This window comes from Thermobia domestica, chromosome 8 (assembly GCF_964235325.1).
Source record: "Thermobia domestica chromosome 8, izTheDome1.hap1.1, whole genome shotgun sequence".
Classification (NCBI taxonomy): domain Eukaryota; kingdom Metazoa; phylum Arthropoda; class Insecta; order Zygentoma; family Lepismatidae; genus Thermobia; species Thermobia domestica.
Window position 1 is genome coordinate 212,969,016 of NC_137461.1, and position 19,592 is coordinate 212,988,607.

Here is a 19,592-nt window from a genome sequence, read left to right on the forward strand (position 1 = left end):
CTGTAATATCATAAAAAAGTCATCGATTTTGACCTGAGGTTGATAGTAAACCATATATCTCGAAAAATACATTTGGAATTTAAAGATCACGAAATACGTGTCACATAGTTTTAAAAGATCTATTCACCCAGTTGAAAATTATTTTAATTCCAGCTTCCTTAAGGAAGAGACGGTAACATTCCAATATTTAATACAATAATAGTCTATATGTCATGGTAGGGTAGACGTTTTGTAGAATAATATGCTAAAAGTAATGAAATGAATGAATCAATAACGGTATTAAGACATTGAATGTGTGAACTACAGCAGAATAAATAAAGGTATACACTGATTTAATTAAGAATAACAAGGGGTAAAGAGCAAGTTAATTTCCAAAGTAAGATGATATTAGTAAATAAAAATTACAAAATTATTAATTTTAGATATATATAATGAATTCCTATACTTTATTTGAGATATGGTAAACTTACTTGCTGACAATGGACTGACTAAGTGGAAATGGACACTCATTGATCCAGCACTTTGTCCCCATATAGTAATACGATTAGGATCACCACCGAAATATTGGATATTTTGATTAACCCATTGAATTGCTTTCAGTTGATCCAGCATTCCAGCATTACCTGGAATTTCGTCCGTCTGAAGCGAAAGGAAACCTTTAAAAAGAAGGTAATATCCGTTAAAAGCTGCAATATTAAGAGATTGGTTCATTCTATAAATATTCGCTCGAAGAGACAGTTTTTTAGCTCGAAGTCAGACAGTATTAGTATAACGTAAAGCTTAATATTTAGTATTCCAAACTTAAGCACTTTGCATTTTGTATAGTATGTGTAATAGACACATGTTAGTTCTTATGGTATTAAAGATTTTGTACTGAAAAGCTAAGTTCAAAACTCAGTAGAATTCACTTCGTTTTTGCCAGTTTGGTATTTATTTATTTCATGAAAATATTTGTACACATTTTACCAGATATATAACATATGACAATCTAAATCTAACAATTACTCGAATCTAATAAAACCTAAATATAATAAACACTTGAAACTGTTAACTGCCGTTTCTAGTCGTATACTATAATCACATTACAGTAAATGGATGATGTACAAACTTTATTCAGCATACCTATGTAAATTTATTCGCAACTATATTTTATCGATTACCGTAATATATTGTAATGACACATGAATTCCATCACACTATTTCACACATCTCCAAACTCTCAATCTCTTTTTCAATTGTGTTCGCCGCCACTGAACAATTTAGAATCATGCATTTTTGGATTTAGTAGGTTACAAGTCTAAGACAGTAACATGCGGCGTGAGCTCAGAGCATAGTTTTGGACACATTTACTATCAAATATCATTTTCCCACCGTTTTGGACCGCCCTAGCCTGAACCTATGCACTTATAGTGATGGGCAGTGGAAATATTCCTGATGGGAAGGAAAATAAAAAATGGGAATATTTTCGGTTTCTTCCCTGGCATATAAATTCCCGGGAAGAATTTTATTTCAATTTCTTTACTTTCTAAATTAGAATAACTACATGACTAATTACTTTATTTTCATTTATTATCATTTACTAATAGGTTTTCAATGATTTGTAGGTTGAAAGAAAATAAAATTCGTTGACTGCAATATATACAACTAATAATATGATCTTTTAAGTTCTATTTCTATTTGCAATAAAAAGTAGCGAAGTACTAATTTACAAATGATAAAAAGGAATCAGTTTGTAATGAGAAATTATGTGGAAATAGAGATGAAGTACTATCAATAAACCCCGAACCACCGTTAGTAACAGCCGCCGGTCTGTTTGCTGTCTGTCACTCGAATTTCTGAATAGATGCTCGAACTTCTCTCACATGTGAATTAACGCATTTCCAGAGATTGGTAGGAAGAAAGGTCGTTTGTGCCAATGTTACATGCGAAATTATAAAGATAAATTTGTATCTAGCAATTATTTCGGACGTAAGTATGTATGCGCAAACGTTGGCAAAATGGTGAAACTTTTTTTTTCTGGCAGTTACCCAATCTAATTCGTTTATGACATTTAAAAATTTAATATGTTTATAACCCATTTGAACACGTTGTTCCAAAATTGGAACATTTTTTACTTTACTTTTATTTTTCATATTACGTGAATAAAGGAAACAATTTTTGTATGGACCTCTTCATTTGGCACCAATGGTTTAGCAAATGACATATCTTTGTCTTGAATTGGCGCGAACGATATGTACTGTCGATATTAGTTGCGTTGAATAAGAACAAATTATGGTGTCTCAAAGGAGGTGAGTTTTATGTTCGTTTATGAATTTTCTACCTATATAATACTATTTAGGTAGGAGAAGTATTAAGTTTCCAGTGCATGTGAAATGCAACAATTGGTTATGATTGGTATTAATAAAAACGTGTTGTAATTTTGAATGTTCCAATATTGGAACAACGGGGTCGAACGGGTACATGAAGTTTGCATTTTCTTTGTTCTATTATTGGAACAACTTGCGTAAATGTACCCATAAAGCTATGGAATATGTTAATTTCATTGCATGAATTAATAATTGTTTCGTACATTTTATGAACGTATTTTTATTTGATGCTATTTGTGCCGCTTTTGAGGGCATTTTGCGCTTGCATTTGGAATTTATTGATCTCATGGAGGAGGGGAAATTTATACACAAAAAATTGATTTAATTTTTACACCTACGCAGTACGCTTTTCAGTTGAGTTGAGTTGATTGTGAATTTAACGTTCCTTTCAGCAGCGAGGCTATATAAGAATTGGCCTACTCATTAAAGTTGAATCCGAACCACATGCACTCCCGCCGGGATCGAACCCGGTCTCCCATGCCAAAAGCGTGTACGCTAACAGCTTAGCCACGAAGGAGCTCTTTTTCAGTTGAAAGATGACAGCCAAATAGAGTTGCAGGTGTCTCGATCGCTCATTCACTGGATCGTACATTTATTTACCTATATGTAGGAGTTGTTAGGAATGCCTGATTTCATTTGTAACATTTATTATTGATTTCACTTTACTGCAGTGAAATAAAAACAGTAAATTTTAGACATAGATAAAGGCATATTATATAGTTATATGTACTGCTTGGGAATCATTAGCAGCCTACACAATTTTACAGGCCCTGGCCGCCTTCCTTTCACTTTCTTCCCCAATGTTATCATTATGTTGATCACTCCAGTGTAAAATGGCCTTTGAGCTGTATCTGGTAGCTTGTAAATGAATAAATATTTTGTTGTTTTATATTTTAAATGTGTATTTCATAACTTCATGTGGATTTTACTTACTTCTAGAAATACTGTTTTATTTCAGATAGAGTGCGAGCGGTCCCGGGTTCGATCCACAGTGCGGGCTCTCGGTCGAAAAAGTATAAGAAACTTTTCAGCCCAGCCATCCTGAATGACTTTTTCCTGGGTTTTCCTCGTTCACACCAAGCAAATGCCGGGATGGTACCTAACATATGTGTCACAGGCCGCTTCCTTCCTTCCCCAACTCTTGCTTCCTTCCCTTTCCCTGGAGAGTGTTCTCGCCGAGTGTCAAACGTGACGGGCTAACATGCCCACAGATGCCCTCCCTATTTCAGATTGACTGTTCACGAAATTATTAATATACTTGCTAACGGAGAAGATATTCTTGCTGCAGATATTGTCATTACACCGCCAGAAAATGAAGAGTTCTCGGAAGAAGAAAACAGATGTAGAGAGGCTATCTAGAAATCAGTTGCTCGCTAAGGGAGTAGCTTCTTTTACAGTAATGCAAAACGGCCAGTTGAGAAATTAATTTATAGATAAGAGTTTGTTGGATAATGAAACTCCGAAACCTATTACATGTAATGAAAGTCAGCCTTCTGCAAAGTCGCATAAGAAATGTAATCCCAGCAACATGCAATTGTTGGGAGACCTATTGCGACCAGTCAACAAACAAGCAACAAATGAAGTGAGGTATGACAAACAAGGACATTTCATTGTAAAATCAGGAAGACAATCAAGATGTGGACAGTGAAAGCAACACAACATGGAAGTGCTTCTTTTACTTCCATCAGTAGTAAGAATGTGATGTATTGGAAAATAAGTATAATGAAAAAAATCTGTTATTATGTGGATATGCATAATATTAACATGTTTCAATATTTGTATACATTCTATCTAATGAATATTGCAAATTATTGTAAAATCTGTATCCTAAAATTTTAACGAAATAGTACTTTAGCCTGGCTAAATTGAAATATTTTCTTTCAGAAACCTGTACCCTTTCAGGCCCGTTGTTCCAAAAATGGAACATTACCAAATTAGGAGTCCATGACATTTTTCTGAACCATAATGTATTTAAATATGTTATTTACCTTTATTTCTACCAATCTGGCAGGAACCAACATTAAATTCGACAAAAAAAAATAATTTGGGTTTAAATGGGATAATATCAATTTTAGAATAGTAGTAGTTGGGTTGTTCAGGATATCAACTAACATATACATTTAAACTGTTTAGCGGTGTAAAAGTATGCGGACTTTCTATACCAAATGTTTTTTTTTCAACGTAAACCTAATAATATATTGTAAGTAAATATACATTGAAGCGTACTCTCTAAATATATAAAAAAATATCAATAAAATAACATAATACCGTTCAGAATATACATTTTAAAGAATCATCTGGATACAACAATAATAAATATACTGTGACAAGAAAACGAATTTCACCTTGAAATCACAGTCATAAAATGCAATTTTCTTTGTATTTGTACATACATTCCCGAAATAGTCATATATTTGGGAATCTTCCCGAAAAATATCTTTGCGGGAATTAGCCCTAGGTCCATATGAAATATTTCCATATTTTAAAGTGAGAAATCACCTATTTCGGTTTCTGGATCTACTTCATTAACACAAGATATATATATATATATATATATATATATATATATATATATATATATATATATATATATATATATATATATATATATATATATATCAGCGTTTTTTAAGCGGTATTGTATCACAGTTTGCGATGCTAAAACATGGAAATGGGATAAAAATTGAAAAATCTATTGCAAATTGCGATGCAGCTTTGCCTCTTTCATTATTACCACGGAAGCTAAAGTAAGGAGTAAGGTGAAAAATACTTCTATTATTTCAAGAAACTTCTTTGAAGAGTCTGCTGCTGGAAGAAAAAAATGCCTCGATTTTGGGTTACAAAATAGTTTTTCACTCTGTCTTTCCTTCACTTTATCGGTTAGCTGATAGTGGATCATCCTCTAAACCTTCTCAGGTTTCAGGTCATCCTATCCTTTTATCTTAGTATGTAATAAAAAAAATCCTTGAAAAAAGGCGCATTGGCAGGAGAGAAAACAAGTTCGAACTATATTGAACCTAGCCGATATATGGTGTAGCATAAATGGGGCTTGGATATGACTAATAAACGCAGAAATGCGTACAGTAGATCACGTCAAGTGCATGCCGAAAATATAGAAAAATACACTTGTCTTTCTCTTTTCTTTTCGCTTCTCATTTGAAGCACTGATACATCCCTTCATCCCTTGTTAAAAGCAATATAAAATATTAGGAAGGTTTTCCTCGCGATACGCCACGAACCTAACGCAAAAAACATAGAAAGGGACACACACACACTTTCTTTCTCTTTGTATGTGTATGTGTGTATGAGAAGAAAGAACGGCCTCTGCGTTGTTTCTCTGAGCCTAAGTTGAATTTGCTGCTTTGGTAAAACTCTCATTTCGCTGAACGTGACAAACAGTATAATAAAATATAAACTTTGTCCAGCATTAAGCTTGGAATTCCAAGAAAAACAGTAAATTCTGAAGTTTCCCTATAACCACTCCCCAAAATTAAACCCATTGATCTCTTATTTCCAATTCGAAGTTATTTTCGCATCTAGATTAGTAATGACGGAGTTCTTGTTCTTTGTAGTAACGGGATTTTAACAGAGAAAGGACCCCTCCATCTCATAGAGACGATCATCTGTCATATAGATCTTCTCAAATTATTGGTCTTAGTTGTTCTTTCCATCCTTGTGAAAAATGGCGTAAAAGAGTGGCTGTGTTCCCATCAATCTGGATTTCTGTTAACCTGGGCTCTAGAAAGCGTGTAACAGCAGAATTGAAGAAAAATTGCCCTTGGTTACTTACAGTATACTGCATCAGTCATCGCTTAGAATTAAGTATTAACCCTTCAGTATACAAGTGAAGTTGTTGCTACGTGAGTGCATGGGTTTTGTCTGTGAGGCACTACAAAATATAATTAAGTTAAACATATATAAAATACTTTTTAAATAAACTACCTTTAAGTTTCACAATATACATGTGTTGATATATAATATTCAAAACATGAAACTGAACATTTTTATGTTATTTTCCGAAATTAATTAAACTTGTTTGCTTTATCTTATTAATAACGCATGCAATCAAATCTTACGCCGTAAAGTTAGACTTCGAAGAAATTGCATCTTCTTGCACACATGAAATATTAGGAAGAATGTGTGTTAACATAAACAAAGGTTTAATATTGAGGTTTATAAGTGTACGGTGTATTGTTTGAACCACAGGTCAAGAAGTTGTCATTTTCATTCATACAAATTGTCTTCAATTCATTCCGTGCATAACATTGCATAGTGTTTGGGGCAAAGCTACTTTTGGCACAACTTACAAAAACATGATGTTACACTGTTTTTGCACTTGCAGCATCTCGTGTCTTTTCTTGGAGTGGGTCTTCCTTTGTTCTGGTATAAAACCTGATATTCTTGCAGTTGGCTCCTGTTGTGTCGCTGCAGATAACGCAGCTGAGCTCGTTCTCTCATTTATTCGGTAATTAAGTTCTAAGTTCTTGAGAAACTCCCTTCTTGATATAGAGTTCTCTTGATTAATATTTGATAGAAACACAATATAGGCGTCTATTCCAGAAATGTTCATCAGTATATAGAACAAACACAGTGGCTGTCTGTGTACATTTCTACCTACTTCGTATTCTGTGCACGTTGCATCTGCTGCATATACCTACCCCTTCGTCCTTTCGTAAAATCTTATAATTTCAGTTTTTCTACTATCACAGGTTTCACTGTCAATATTGTCATGGTGGTGCATTGACGAAAGTAAGAATTCTTCCTTTCTTCGGAACATAAAAACCCTGGCAGCTTTGAAGCTCAGTTTCACTGTTGTGAGAACTAGCATGTTGAAAAGTAGGGTCAGAATCCGAATCATCTTTCGAAAAATCCAATTCGGACGGGTGACTGTAGGAGAAACGAGAAATTTGACCGAAAACAGTCACTTTCTTTCGACATTGACTACAAAACACAAATTACGAGTTTTCCAACGAAATTTTCAATCAATGTTTCCTATGTTACTCGAGTACACGGGTGGTGCCTGACAGGCACACAACAAAAACAATACCATCCCGCTCACAGACAACTCAAGCACGAACTATACAAATATGAGCGATTGACTCTCGGCAATCACAATGGAAGATACACTTAGTGGCACAATAGTATCTATGTGTTATCTATTGAAAAAACAGAAAAATATAATCTCATTGCTTGCTGCGTGCTTCTCAGACAAAACATGTGTACTGAAGGGTTAAGGAGTGTATTAAATCGAACTGCCTTTCAGAAATACTTAGTTCTTTACATGACGTACATGACGTTTACCGTAAAAGCCACACTCGTTTAGCTGAGTTTCAGGAGTTGGCTGTATTAGTAGGTGCTGAAAATTGTTCAGTGCCACTGACTAGGATAGAGGGGGTTCGATGGTTTTCTCACAAAAAAGCAGGCCCTGAATCTTTAGATGAGTGTTGAATTCAGACTTCTGTACAAGGGGGCAATCAAAATTTAAGGGGGAACATTAAAAGAACACTTCCGGATTTGGTGCGGCAAGGCCACTTTAACCCAAAATTTTCCAAAAGATTTTCTTAGTGCCACGAGGCGAATGCCGAAATGCACAAAACGTAAAAAACACAGAAATCTCTCTTTAAAATCCAGTGCGGAAATCCTTCACATTACACCTCCATTTGAGAGACTCTCTTTTCCGACTTTTTGCCTTCCTTCCTGGCTCCCAACAGTGCAGGAAGGCTTCTAAAACATCACTTCTCGAAACTTACGCAATACGTAGGTCTATGTGGAGAATGAGTCAGGAAGATGAAGGCTAATTTGAACCTTATTCGAGGCTGTTTCATTTTTTTTACCAAGTTCTACCTCCGAACTTTTCTATATCTGGTCGGTTGCAATAATCAACATACTGCCATTTTCCCTAAGTAACTTTGTAAAGCGTTTGTCTCTGTGTGTTTCTAATTTCCAAGTTTTAATTTAACTTCGACTTTATATGAGAACGCGGTTTGTTAATTAGGGTTTAGAATTGAGATTTCTGAGCTTACGACACCCATGGCCATTTAGCCCTGTCATGTATGAGGGATTATGTCCCTGGGCGAGCACACTATCCAGGAAAAAAAAAGTAAGAAAGAATTGCGGAAGGAAGAATGGGCCCTAGGAGCTAGAAGTTAGGTACTACAACAGAATTTGCCTTGTGTGAATGAGAAAAACACAGGATAACCTCATTCAGAATTGCTGGCCTGAAAAAGCTTTTTACGCTTTTTCGACCGAGTGCCCCCAACGGGAATGGAACTTGGGACCGCTTGCAAATTTGTTAATTAGAAGAGTTAGTTTCTGCAAGAGAAGAAACTAATTTTCTTTTAAAAATGAAAATCTGTTTTTAAGACTCTTTAATTTAAAAAAAGAAACAGAAAAAGTAAATATTTGAATTCATTTGTATAGATATTCAAAGGGAAGCACATTTATATTCTAGGGGGGCTCATGCCCCTCTTGAACATGCCTGAATTCAACACTGCTTGTGACAAAAAATTATGGGGTTACTATGAATCAACTCGAGACAATTGCTACTCAAAATTCATTTCACGAAATCAGATATAAATTAGTGTGGCTGGTTCGAAAACTTAAATCGGCAAAGTTTATTGTGTGGATACTGTTTTTGTAAAAGAAATATTTAATGACTTCTCCAAGCTCTTTCATGCGTCGCAAGGGAATGAAATTGACATGTTATACGCTGTGAAACTTCTCAAACGTTTATACACCTCTCTAAATGACGAAATCTAGTACTTTCTCTTCGTTTCTTACAATGTTACTCTTTGAAACAGTTGAAGGGACTTGGGAATCAGACAATTTGAATTTGAAGGGATAGCGCTGACAAATTCTTCTTCTGTTGAAACCTTTAAAAGAAATTATAAAGATCTTTGGACAAATCTGCACGACATTGTTCACCGTAGGTTTTCGGACTTGCACGAAAATAATCTGATCAGAAATGGTATGAAAATCGTATTCGATAAAGTGTGGCCAAGAAAGGAAAGTGAACTTTCGAACTTTGGGGCACTATCAAAGGTTACGAGTTAAAAATCAAGTGTTAATGCTTCATGAATGGACAGACTTCAAGATTCTTTGGCGCGTTAATATTACACATTTGTTGGGAATTAAACTTCGGACAATTGTTGTGAAGAAATATGGGGAACATTCTCCGAACTTTGTTCATCTGATAAATATTTTGAGGCTGTTCTCTTTCTCCAGTTCCAAAATTGATTGTGCATTCTCAACAATGAAGCGCGTGAAAACGAAACGACTCAGAAATGAAACACTTGACTGGTTGGTGAGAATTTCTATTGAAGGTCTTCCACTAGAACCACTTCCACCATCCCGTTCGGTATATATCCATGTAACCTAAAAACTGCTCCGTATGGTTCAAGACCGAGTACTAGTTCAGCTGATTTATCAAGTGACGAAGTATGGTACATGTTTCGTAGTCAATAATTTTCTCCTGCTGTATTTTTGTCAAGGAGTTTATTGGTCAGCAAATAGTAATGCATGCATTTTGCTGTAATTTGCAAGGACTGTTTAAAATGACAAGGTTTCAAATTTTTATCTACTTTATTGCTATGTTTCTGATACTTTACTTTCCATGCTTATTAGGCTTGCAATGAACCCATCAACTGCTTGGGATTCTACATTTTTTTTATTTTTATTGCCGCGTAATTATAGTTAATAATAATAATAATAGATTCATGAAAAATATCCAGAAAATACGAAATTAATTCACAATTTCATTCATAATGAATGGACTTGTGAAGTACTTTCACATTTATTGGACATCATTTATGAATTTATAATTACTCATTATAGTACAGAAAATGTGACACAAACTTTATAAATGGCTATACAAATTTCAATTTGTATCGCAATTTGCTATACAAATGAAAATTGTAAAAAAAAAAAAAAAAAAAAAAAACGCTGATAACGTCGCCCACGGACAACAGAGCTCTATTCTACAAAGTGAAAATACCTTTTAATGGAATACGCTCTGAGGCCTTTTCAGTAGCTATGGGGAATCAAAAATTCACTATGTGGCAACGTCGCAAATTAGGTTGGAACTTTAATTGCCATCAGGATAGAATCGATGTAACTATTTAATAAATTTGTATATCTACTCTATGTTTTTTTTTTATCTTTGATGTTCCCACATAGTGGAATTTGCGTCCTCAGACGAGGACCCGAAAGGTATACAATTATATATATTTTTCGCTTCATTTTGATTTGTAGAATAGTGTTCTGTAGTCCATGGCCGCCATTTCTAGAACACACTATATATATAATATATATATAAAGTGCATAATTTCAGAGCTAGCTGGCTGTTCAATATCGGTGAACAGACACATTTCAATAGGTCCTATTTCAAATTCCATTAAGTGTGGATGGTGGTTCTTATCAGCGTTAAATCCAAAAGCGTTAAATTTCACCAATTGTCAATAGGCGTACACGGTATTTCCTACAGGGTGTAATTCTCAAATATGTTTTCAATAGTTTTCAGATACCCTGATTTCAAGAAGGATACAAAGTAGGCAGGAGGTAAACCTTGACAACAATGGACATCCAATGTTTCGGAGGGAAGGCGGAAGTGTTAGGACCGGCAGCTCCATCTTTCTTTGTGATCGGAATAACGTGTGATGATATGTATTTCGTCACGCTGTATTTTTCACGATTTCTTCACTTATAAGGGAGAAAGAAAACATCGCACCATGCGTTTTCCCGAGTACGAGAAACCGTGCTGCTGACGATATTTAACACTTCCGCCAAAGGATTCCGTGTTCACTGCTACAAAGGCTTGTCGTTTGCCTACTTTCGACCAATCATAAAATCAGAGCATATCTGAAAATTTGATTTATGGTATGTCTTGGAATTTCATCTTGCAGAGAATAATCTGTACGCCTATTGAACATTAATGAAAGATGCATTTTTGGATTGCGTATGCGTAACTTCCTTTATGCTGATAAGAGACCACCATCCAGTCACCGGAATTCGAAATGGGGCCTCTTGAAAGTTGGCTTTTTCGCGATTTTGGACAGCCCTAGCTCTGAAACTATGCCCTTTTTCTCGATAGGTCCATGTAAACTTCTTCTGTTATTTTGATGTGAGGAATCACCTCTTAACATTTGTCGGTATAGTTCATTAACACCCTGTATATATATATATATATATATATATATATATATATATATATATATATATATATATATATATCTTGTGTGTCTCAAAAGTAATGGCCAAAAATGAAAAAAAAAATATGAAATCACAATTCCTGGCCGCAAAGCAACCGAAAACGTTTGTATGTTCAGAACATGTTCAAAGTCCTGTCCCCTCACATCTATGCAACGTGCTAATCGTAGCTGTAATGAGTTGGGAATACGTTCCATCACTCCCAGTGTGTGTTGCGTGACTATTCACAAGCATCTTCAATGCGTTTTAGTGAGTCGGCAAGTGTGTGTCAGTACGAGAGTTGTAAACAGGCCCGTGCTGGCCCACCGGGACACCGGGACATGTCCCGGTGCGCCCTCCGAAATATCACATTATAAATAAAGGGACGAGTTTTTTGTATAATAAATTCTTACAGTTGTTATTGGTAAATAACCTGTGATAAGTACACTTCGCCCTTTATATAAGGCGCCCTTGCGAAACCACATCAAAGATAAACGCTTTTATTTATTCTTCTGTGTGGCACAGTTCTATACAATGAATACATACTTTTACTGTTGGTAAAGAATCTGTGGTAAGTACACTGCGCCCTTTATATCAAACCATATCAAAGATAAACCACATCAAAGATAAACGCTTTTATTTATTCTTCTATGGTACAGTTCTGTACAATGAATACATACTCTTACTGTTGGTAAAGAACCTCTGAAGGGTACACTGCGCCCTTGCGAAACCACATCAAATATAAACGGTTTTATTTATTCTTCTGTATGGCATAGTTCTGTACAATGAATACATAGTTTTACTGTTGATTAAGACTCATTTGAAGGGTACAGTGCGCCCTGCACACAGAGCGCCCAGCGAAACATTATATATTAGTGGCTTTAGATGTTCTGTAGCATACCATTTCACTATAGTAAATTAATATAGTGACTGTTGGTAAAGATCCTGCGAAGGATATAGTTCGCCCTTATAAAAGACGGCCTACGAAATATTTTTTTTTTTTTTTTAATTCTTCTGTATACTAGTTTTGTATTATGCATTCATACAATTGCTCTTGAGAGAGAACAGATAAAGGGTAGAATCACTTTTCAAATTATGTATAAAGCCAGTAAAGCAATTAACATGCAGATCTATGTGATAACATAATGCAGGAGTTTTTCGTGCTGCTACTCATTTATTGTCAAAAAAGTTTCAGAAGTTAAGCGTAATCGACATAGCGCAGTTTATACAATTCAAGTTTCTTTTAAGCTCTTTATTTACAAATTTGATTGTTCCTGTGTGTTTTCGAACAATGTTCGAACAATCAGTGCCTATTCTATTTCTAAAATATAACTATATTCATTTATTAGTATATACAAATTTTATATGTATATTTGTATGCATTTAGCTTCATTTTGTTGGACAAAAAATTTATCAGAAGAAATAATAATGTTTCTCTAATAAAGACGTTTTCACGGTTTAGCTATTTACGTTACTAAATAAATTGAGTGAATTTAACATAAATGGCGTCCTATATACACAGGGCGTAACTTAATTATAACAAACCTCAGGCGGTGATTCCTGCCACCGAGATAGAACGAACATATGAATCAAGCTGGGTGTAAAAATGCATCCTTTCGGCACCTTGATCACCCAACAATTTGTGGAAAAATGTAAAAACAGCCATAACTCAAGAACAAAACGTCGGATCAAAGTCAGACAAAAGAGAATGTCCATTAATTTTAGATTCAGCTAGTGACAATGAGATATAGTGCAATGGAGGCGCAAGGGTGACTCCCAAAGAAAGTGGAGTATTTCTTTGAGCATTTTATCAAACGTTGAGTGAGGGAAATGAATAAAATTCAAGATTTCGTCAATCAGAAATAATAGGGAGCGACTGGATTGCGCACACTCTAGATGCAAAATTGCGCACAAATCTGTTGGTCTTTTTGAAGACAGATTTTTGTAAAACATTGCCACAATGGTAGCTTTAAAATCTGTACGCAAACAGGGTTTTCCTCCATACTAGGATAGAAACAGAAATTAGAAATAAAATAAAAATTATATTGAGGCTTAATTAAATATAATTTGATCAGTAAATACAAGTCGAGGTATCTCGGAAACCAAGTTTTCATATTTATAATCCACATGCTAAAATTTTCCCGGTTGCAATTTTAAGCCTACAAGTTTTAGAAATTTAATTCTTCTTGTCTGATACTCTGAATATGTATCACCCGTTACGTATTTGATACTGTTTCTATATTAAGTTATGTCTCCTCAAATCTTCCTTTCTTTGTGTATTGGTATATCCTTTCGTAAATGATCTTAATTTCAATTTTGTTTCTGATTGCATCTTCAACAACGATGCAGCAAAGATGATCACTTAATAAATATTTGGACCCTGTGAATAGACTTGTTCATTGTAATGCTTATGAAATGTTTCCGCCCCATTCGTCGTTCGAAAAGCTACTGAGGGTTTTGAAGCCCGTATTCTAGGTGGAAACCTAAATAAAACGAAGCAAACCATTATGATGACGTTCTCAAAGTTATCATTATTATTAATAATTATATAGACGGCATACTTCTCACTACTAGCCAAGGACGACAATCTTAGCTTCTTGATTTGCAAATAGAAACTTTTTCTCCATCATGACTTAACTCATCTTCTCTTTCAATCGTTTGTCCAACAGCCTCTGTAATATTTCTCGGACGAACTGGTGTGAGTTTTATTTTCGAATACAGTAAATCACTTCTCTGCACTTCTTCATATGCTTATGTGTTAATTCCTCTGTATTTTCTAAATTACACTTGTCAATAAAGTCACACACATATAGAAACATGCCAAAAGAGAAAATGTTTTCCAGCTGACAACGTTGCTTAATATTTTTGTGCGCAATCTTGTACATTATGACAGCTTGTCAACGGCTTATCAGATAAAACTGATAAAACTGGAAAAATGTGCGCAATTTCATGCAGCCGAAATAATAGTAGACCCTATATCGTTCAAGTTAGGAGAATACTTATAATTCGAAAGGAAGAGAGGTAGACATGTGTAATTGATGTATTTTGTCTCAGTACAAAATAAACTCTCGGAAGAAAAATTTAAATGAAATGAAATCTTTAACGTATTACAGTTATGTCTTCTAGGCTAATGGTGACGGATGATAAATGAACAGCTTCCTGTCCAAGTTACCATTGTGTGAAAATGAAAAAAATAACTTTGATTAAGTTTAAAACGATTGTGCATAGGACAGTCAGGTGGAATGTAAATAAACACAACATGTAGTATCCAAAAATGCAAAGATCATAAGCGACGAACGAATTCTCCATATAACACAAGGATTCCCAAATATTTCCTGAATATATATTTGACAAAAGTAAGCTAGATTAAAGGGTTTTCTCCTCGTAATATGTAATTCCGTGGTATATATTATTTCTGTGCACAGAAGCAACAAAAATAGACGAAACACGAGATGTTGTACACGTTACATATCGATACGAAGAAATGCACTGGGACAGTATACTTGATTTATCCGTTAGATAAATATTCTTCCAGGTATACTTTTTTCGAAGGGCTTTTCCCCTGCCTTGGAGTTGGCAAACCTCCCCTTACCCATGAGCTACGAAAAACTATACCAATATACCAAATATACCGAATATACCAAAATCGCGTCCTATTGTAGCTCACTTACATTTTGATTTTGTCACTGCTGTAGAAAATTTCTAGAAGAAAACTCGTTGAAATTACATCCAAAAATGGGCGAAAATCTTTTTTTGCCGTTCTAATGTACCTTGTAGCTCGATGGAATACCTACATGGAAGAAAGAGAATGTGGCACTTTTCTGTACATGTAGCAGTACATACGTAGCTTATAGTACTTTCACTAAGGGCATGATACTTTAGTCGCACACTACGGAACTATCGTCCCTTGTGTGTCAATTACGAGTGGCTCTCTGCAGTTTTGTTGTGGAATAGCGTCAGTTAGCGTGGCTGTGTTTTAGTAGGCATCTACGCAACTTGATTGATATACTTAGTCCGATGGAATTCCTGTATAACAGAATAGGAAGCGATGCGTTCAACGTTAGAGGGTTGTGTCTGGGTATTTACGGTCGTTTAAAAGTGTAGACGTTGATGTTTAAGCAAAATTGATTGTGCTAATCTGTGTGTGCCTGCACAATGGCAGATTGCCCTATCCATGAGCTGGCAGATACGCACCTCATTTATGGAGAGGCAAAGTGAAATAGCCCAGAGGATTCGCTTATATCATGACCGTCGCCCTCAAAGGAGACTAATTTTCCCTGTATTTTTTCCAGGCGTCCATATTCGTATTCGAGAGATAAGGTCTCTTCAATTTCCCCTACGTGAAATCGGAATCGCACAATGTGGGCAGTTGAATTTGAAGACAGCGAACTTGGAATGATCAGAGACCGTCCTGAAACTAGCAGTAGCCAAGTGTAGGGCGTAAAAGTCCATATGCAACTCTAGTGAACGATCAGCAGCAGTTATTTAATGCGAGCGTGCTGTGCAGTATGGTGGATAATTTTGTGGTAGGACCTTATTTATTATGGACTCGCCTGTGTGGGAGGACGTATTTTTATTTTTACGCAATGTTCTCCCGAAATTGTTAGAACATGCTCTTGAACATAAGGCAGCAGATGTGATCCCAGCATAACAGACCACCTGCACATTTTAACAAAAATATGCAGAGCTACCTAAATGAAACATTCCAGATTTTTAGACTGGGGAGGACCTGTGTTATGACGATTTCGTTCACCCTACTTGACGCCCCTTTGATTCCTTTTAAAGGGGATGATTGAAACGCATTTTGTATGCAACACCAGCTACAACAGCCGAGGAATTTGTTGCTCGGGTTATTACAGCAGCGGCAGTCATCTCCGAAATTTCAGGTGTGTTTCACCGCATGCGGAAAAATTTTCTTCGCCGATATCATCTTTGCAATACGGTCAATGGTCCACAATATGAGACTGTGAACTCTTATTATTCACATCTGTCTCGTGTACACATACTGCATTGCACAAATACCTAGGTACTGTACAAGGTACTTCTGAGTATTTCATAATTATCCTACTTTGTACGAAACAGAATAAATCGGTAATTTGAAACTGTATTTCTTTGTATCATTATGCAACAAACGCAACAGCTTGTGATTCGTCGAGTTTCATTGCTTCTGTGCTCGGAGTTATTATCTTCCACAGAATTACGTATTACAAGGGGGAAATCATTTAATGCAGCTTACTTTTGCCCCAATTGTGTTGACATAATTTGTGACAACCACTGTTGTCATGTGAAGAATCCCTTGCACTCTCGTTCATCATACATGATCTTTGCTGTCTGACTGTCTTATGCACAGTCATTATAAACCTAATCTGGATCAAAAATTATTTTTTCCATTTTCACACACTCTTACTTTGGACAGGAAGCAGTTAATTTGTCAACCGTTGCCATTAGCCTAGAAGATATAACTGCGATGCTTAAAGAATTCTTTTCATTTAAACTCTTCTCCCGAGAGTTTATTTTGTGCTGAGACAAAATAGATCAATTACACATGTTTATTTCTCTTTCTAATTCTAATCATAAGTGTTCTAATTTGAACTCTGAGCTATTAATTTTGATTGTTGAAATCTTGTACTTGATTTTTGTACATTTCCTTATTCAACGTTTGCTGAACTACTCGAAGGAATACTCCAGTTTCTTTGGGTGTCACCCTTGTACCGCCATTGCACTACACACGATTGCATACTAATGGAATCCATAATTAAATATAATTAACGTTCTCTTTTGCCCAATTTCGATCTGACCTCTTGTTCTCGAGTATGGCTGTTTTTGCATTTTTCCGAAAATTTTCGGGTGTTCACAGCACCGAGGCATTTCTACACCCAGGTTGGTCTATATTTTACGTTTTATCTCGGGGACAGGAAACACCTCCAAATGTTTAAGACATTAATTAAGTTATAACACACACATTATATATATATATATATATATATATATATATATATATATATATATATATATATATATATATATATATATATATATACGTTTGTATGGGCGCCCTTTTGGTAGACTTGTCCACCGCCCTCGTTAGTATCCCGGCACGGCCCTGGTTGTAAACAACGTTTTTTGAGGTTTCCCCAAACACGAAAATCTAGAGAATTCAACTGCGTTGATCTGGGAGTCCAACCTGTATGACCACTATGGTATATATATATATATATATATATATATATATATATATATATATATATATATATATATAGATAGATAGATAGATAGATAGATAGATAGATAGATAGATATAAGGGTGTCTATAATATTGGGTAATTACATGGTACGGTACGCACACCCGCGAAATGCATTCTATGTGAAAGTAAACACGCATTAGTGAAATAGCAGCTCCGTGCGAGAACGATAATCTGTGCTGAAGTGATGACAAAATCATGAAATGAAGTATCGACTTTATATTATAATTTAGAAGGATCTACCTTGATAACGGAGAAACCAAACGAGACAGAGAAACTAAACTTTGCACGAAGGAAGTAGAGAAAGGAGGACACCTACCCGTGTATTAACGAATATCAGCGGATGAAGAGTGTTTTCAACCCAAGAGAAAATTATGTTTTTGTAAATCGAATGACCTAAATTGGATGTCATAATTGGAAGCAACAATGAAAACAAAGACAATAGAAATGGTAAATGCAGATCAGTGATGCATACTTTTCGAGAAATAATGTGAAACAAGTATTAAATATAAACGCCGTTGGCCAACGCACTGTTTCCATCTTTTACAAATCGCACTTCTTAGTTTTAACAGGATAACGAATATCTCAGTCAGTACGTGACTTATCGATCTCACATAAATAACCAGAGTACTGTTCCTCATGTTCTACCAACTTGCATTATATGTTTCAAACCATGCTGCACTAGTGACTTTTTCAAGTTACTGTATCTTTTCAAAATTCAAATTTTCTCTTCTGTTAATGGCAACACTGTTCAACGGACCATTCTATACTTGGAGTCAACGTAAACACTTCTTCTCAATATTTAATTTCTACTGAATGATATATTGAAAGTTTTCAATTTTATTTTCTCATTTCTAATGTTGAGTTGCCAGTGATACCAAACTGCTAGATAGCGTGGAGATACACGTATTTCATGAAGACTTGAGAATTTAAATGTGAAAATACCAACTGCTTTTTACTTAACAAGAGTTAAAATACTTGAGAAATCTACAAACCCTTAACCGCTGTGTAGTTAAATATTTTTGTTTTTATATTGTCCTTGGAAACGAACAGTTACTTACCATCAGATATTGATCTACCGAAGTATTCAGATTCCTACCAAAGGAAGTGCATTAATGGCAAACAGACTATTTTGTTATTATCATACAAAGATTTGAATAAAATCCGTTGGAAAAGAAAACAATCAATTAAATTACTAAGCCTTTTAATTTTTATTTATACGATTTCATGCCAAATGTTTGAGCTATTTTAGGAGGGGACACGGTGGCTTCTTCGGTAGAGCACTGACCTCTGGTGTGTACGGTCCCTGGTTCGATCCCGGCCATGTAAGTTTATGGTGAAGAATATCGTATCCGTGGCTTTTCTCGCGGTAATACCGTTTCCTCCCACTTTTTCATTACACCAATCCTTCCGTCATCACCCACTTCCTTTAATCATCGTTTCCTTTAACCTAAAGGGCATAATCGTGGGACGTTAAACTAAAATATTTCATTTTACTTCTTGACCTACATAGAATAGAAAATACCTAACTGACTAATTCTATGGCCTATGGAACCGCTAGATTCAATGCCGCCGCGTTCACTAAAGCTCTCCACTGACTTCTATCCTTAGCCAACTGGTTCCACTTTCTACTTTGTATTCCTATTTTTGCGAGATCCATCTTAATATTGTCTTCCCATCTGCGCCTAGAATTCCTAATGGTCGTTTTCCGATTGGTCTTCCAGTTAAGACTTTGAAAGCGTTCCTAATTTCTTCCGTCCTGACTACATGACCTGCAAACCTGAGCCTCCTAAATTGAATG

At 35.4% G+C, this 19,592-nt stretch overlaps 1 protein-coding gene across 1 annotated transcript in view; it reads right to left on the reverse strand.

Moving 5' to 3' along the window:
• Positions 1 to 19,592, reverse strand: part of LOC145691943 (pyrethroid hydrolase Ces2a-like) — a 65,380-nt gene that overhangs the window by 40,152 nt on the left and 5,636 nt on the right. The window contains exon 4 of the mRNA XM_081767245.1: positions 471 to 656. Coding sequence (XP_081623371.1) covers positions 471 to 656 — 186 coding nt within the window. The remainder of the gene's footprint in view (positions 1 to 470; positions 657 to 19,592) is intronic.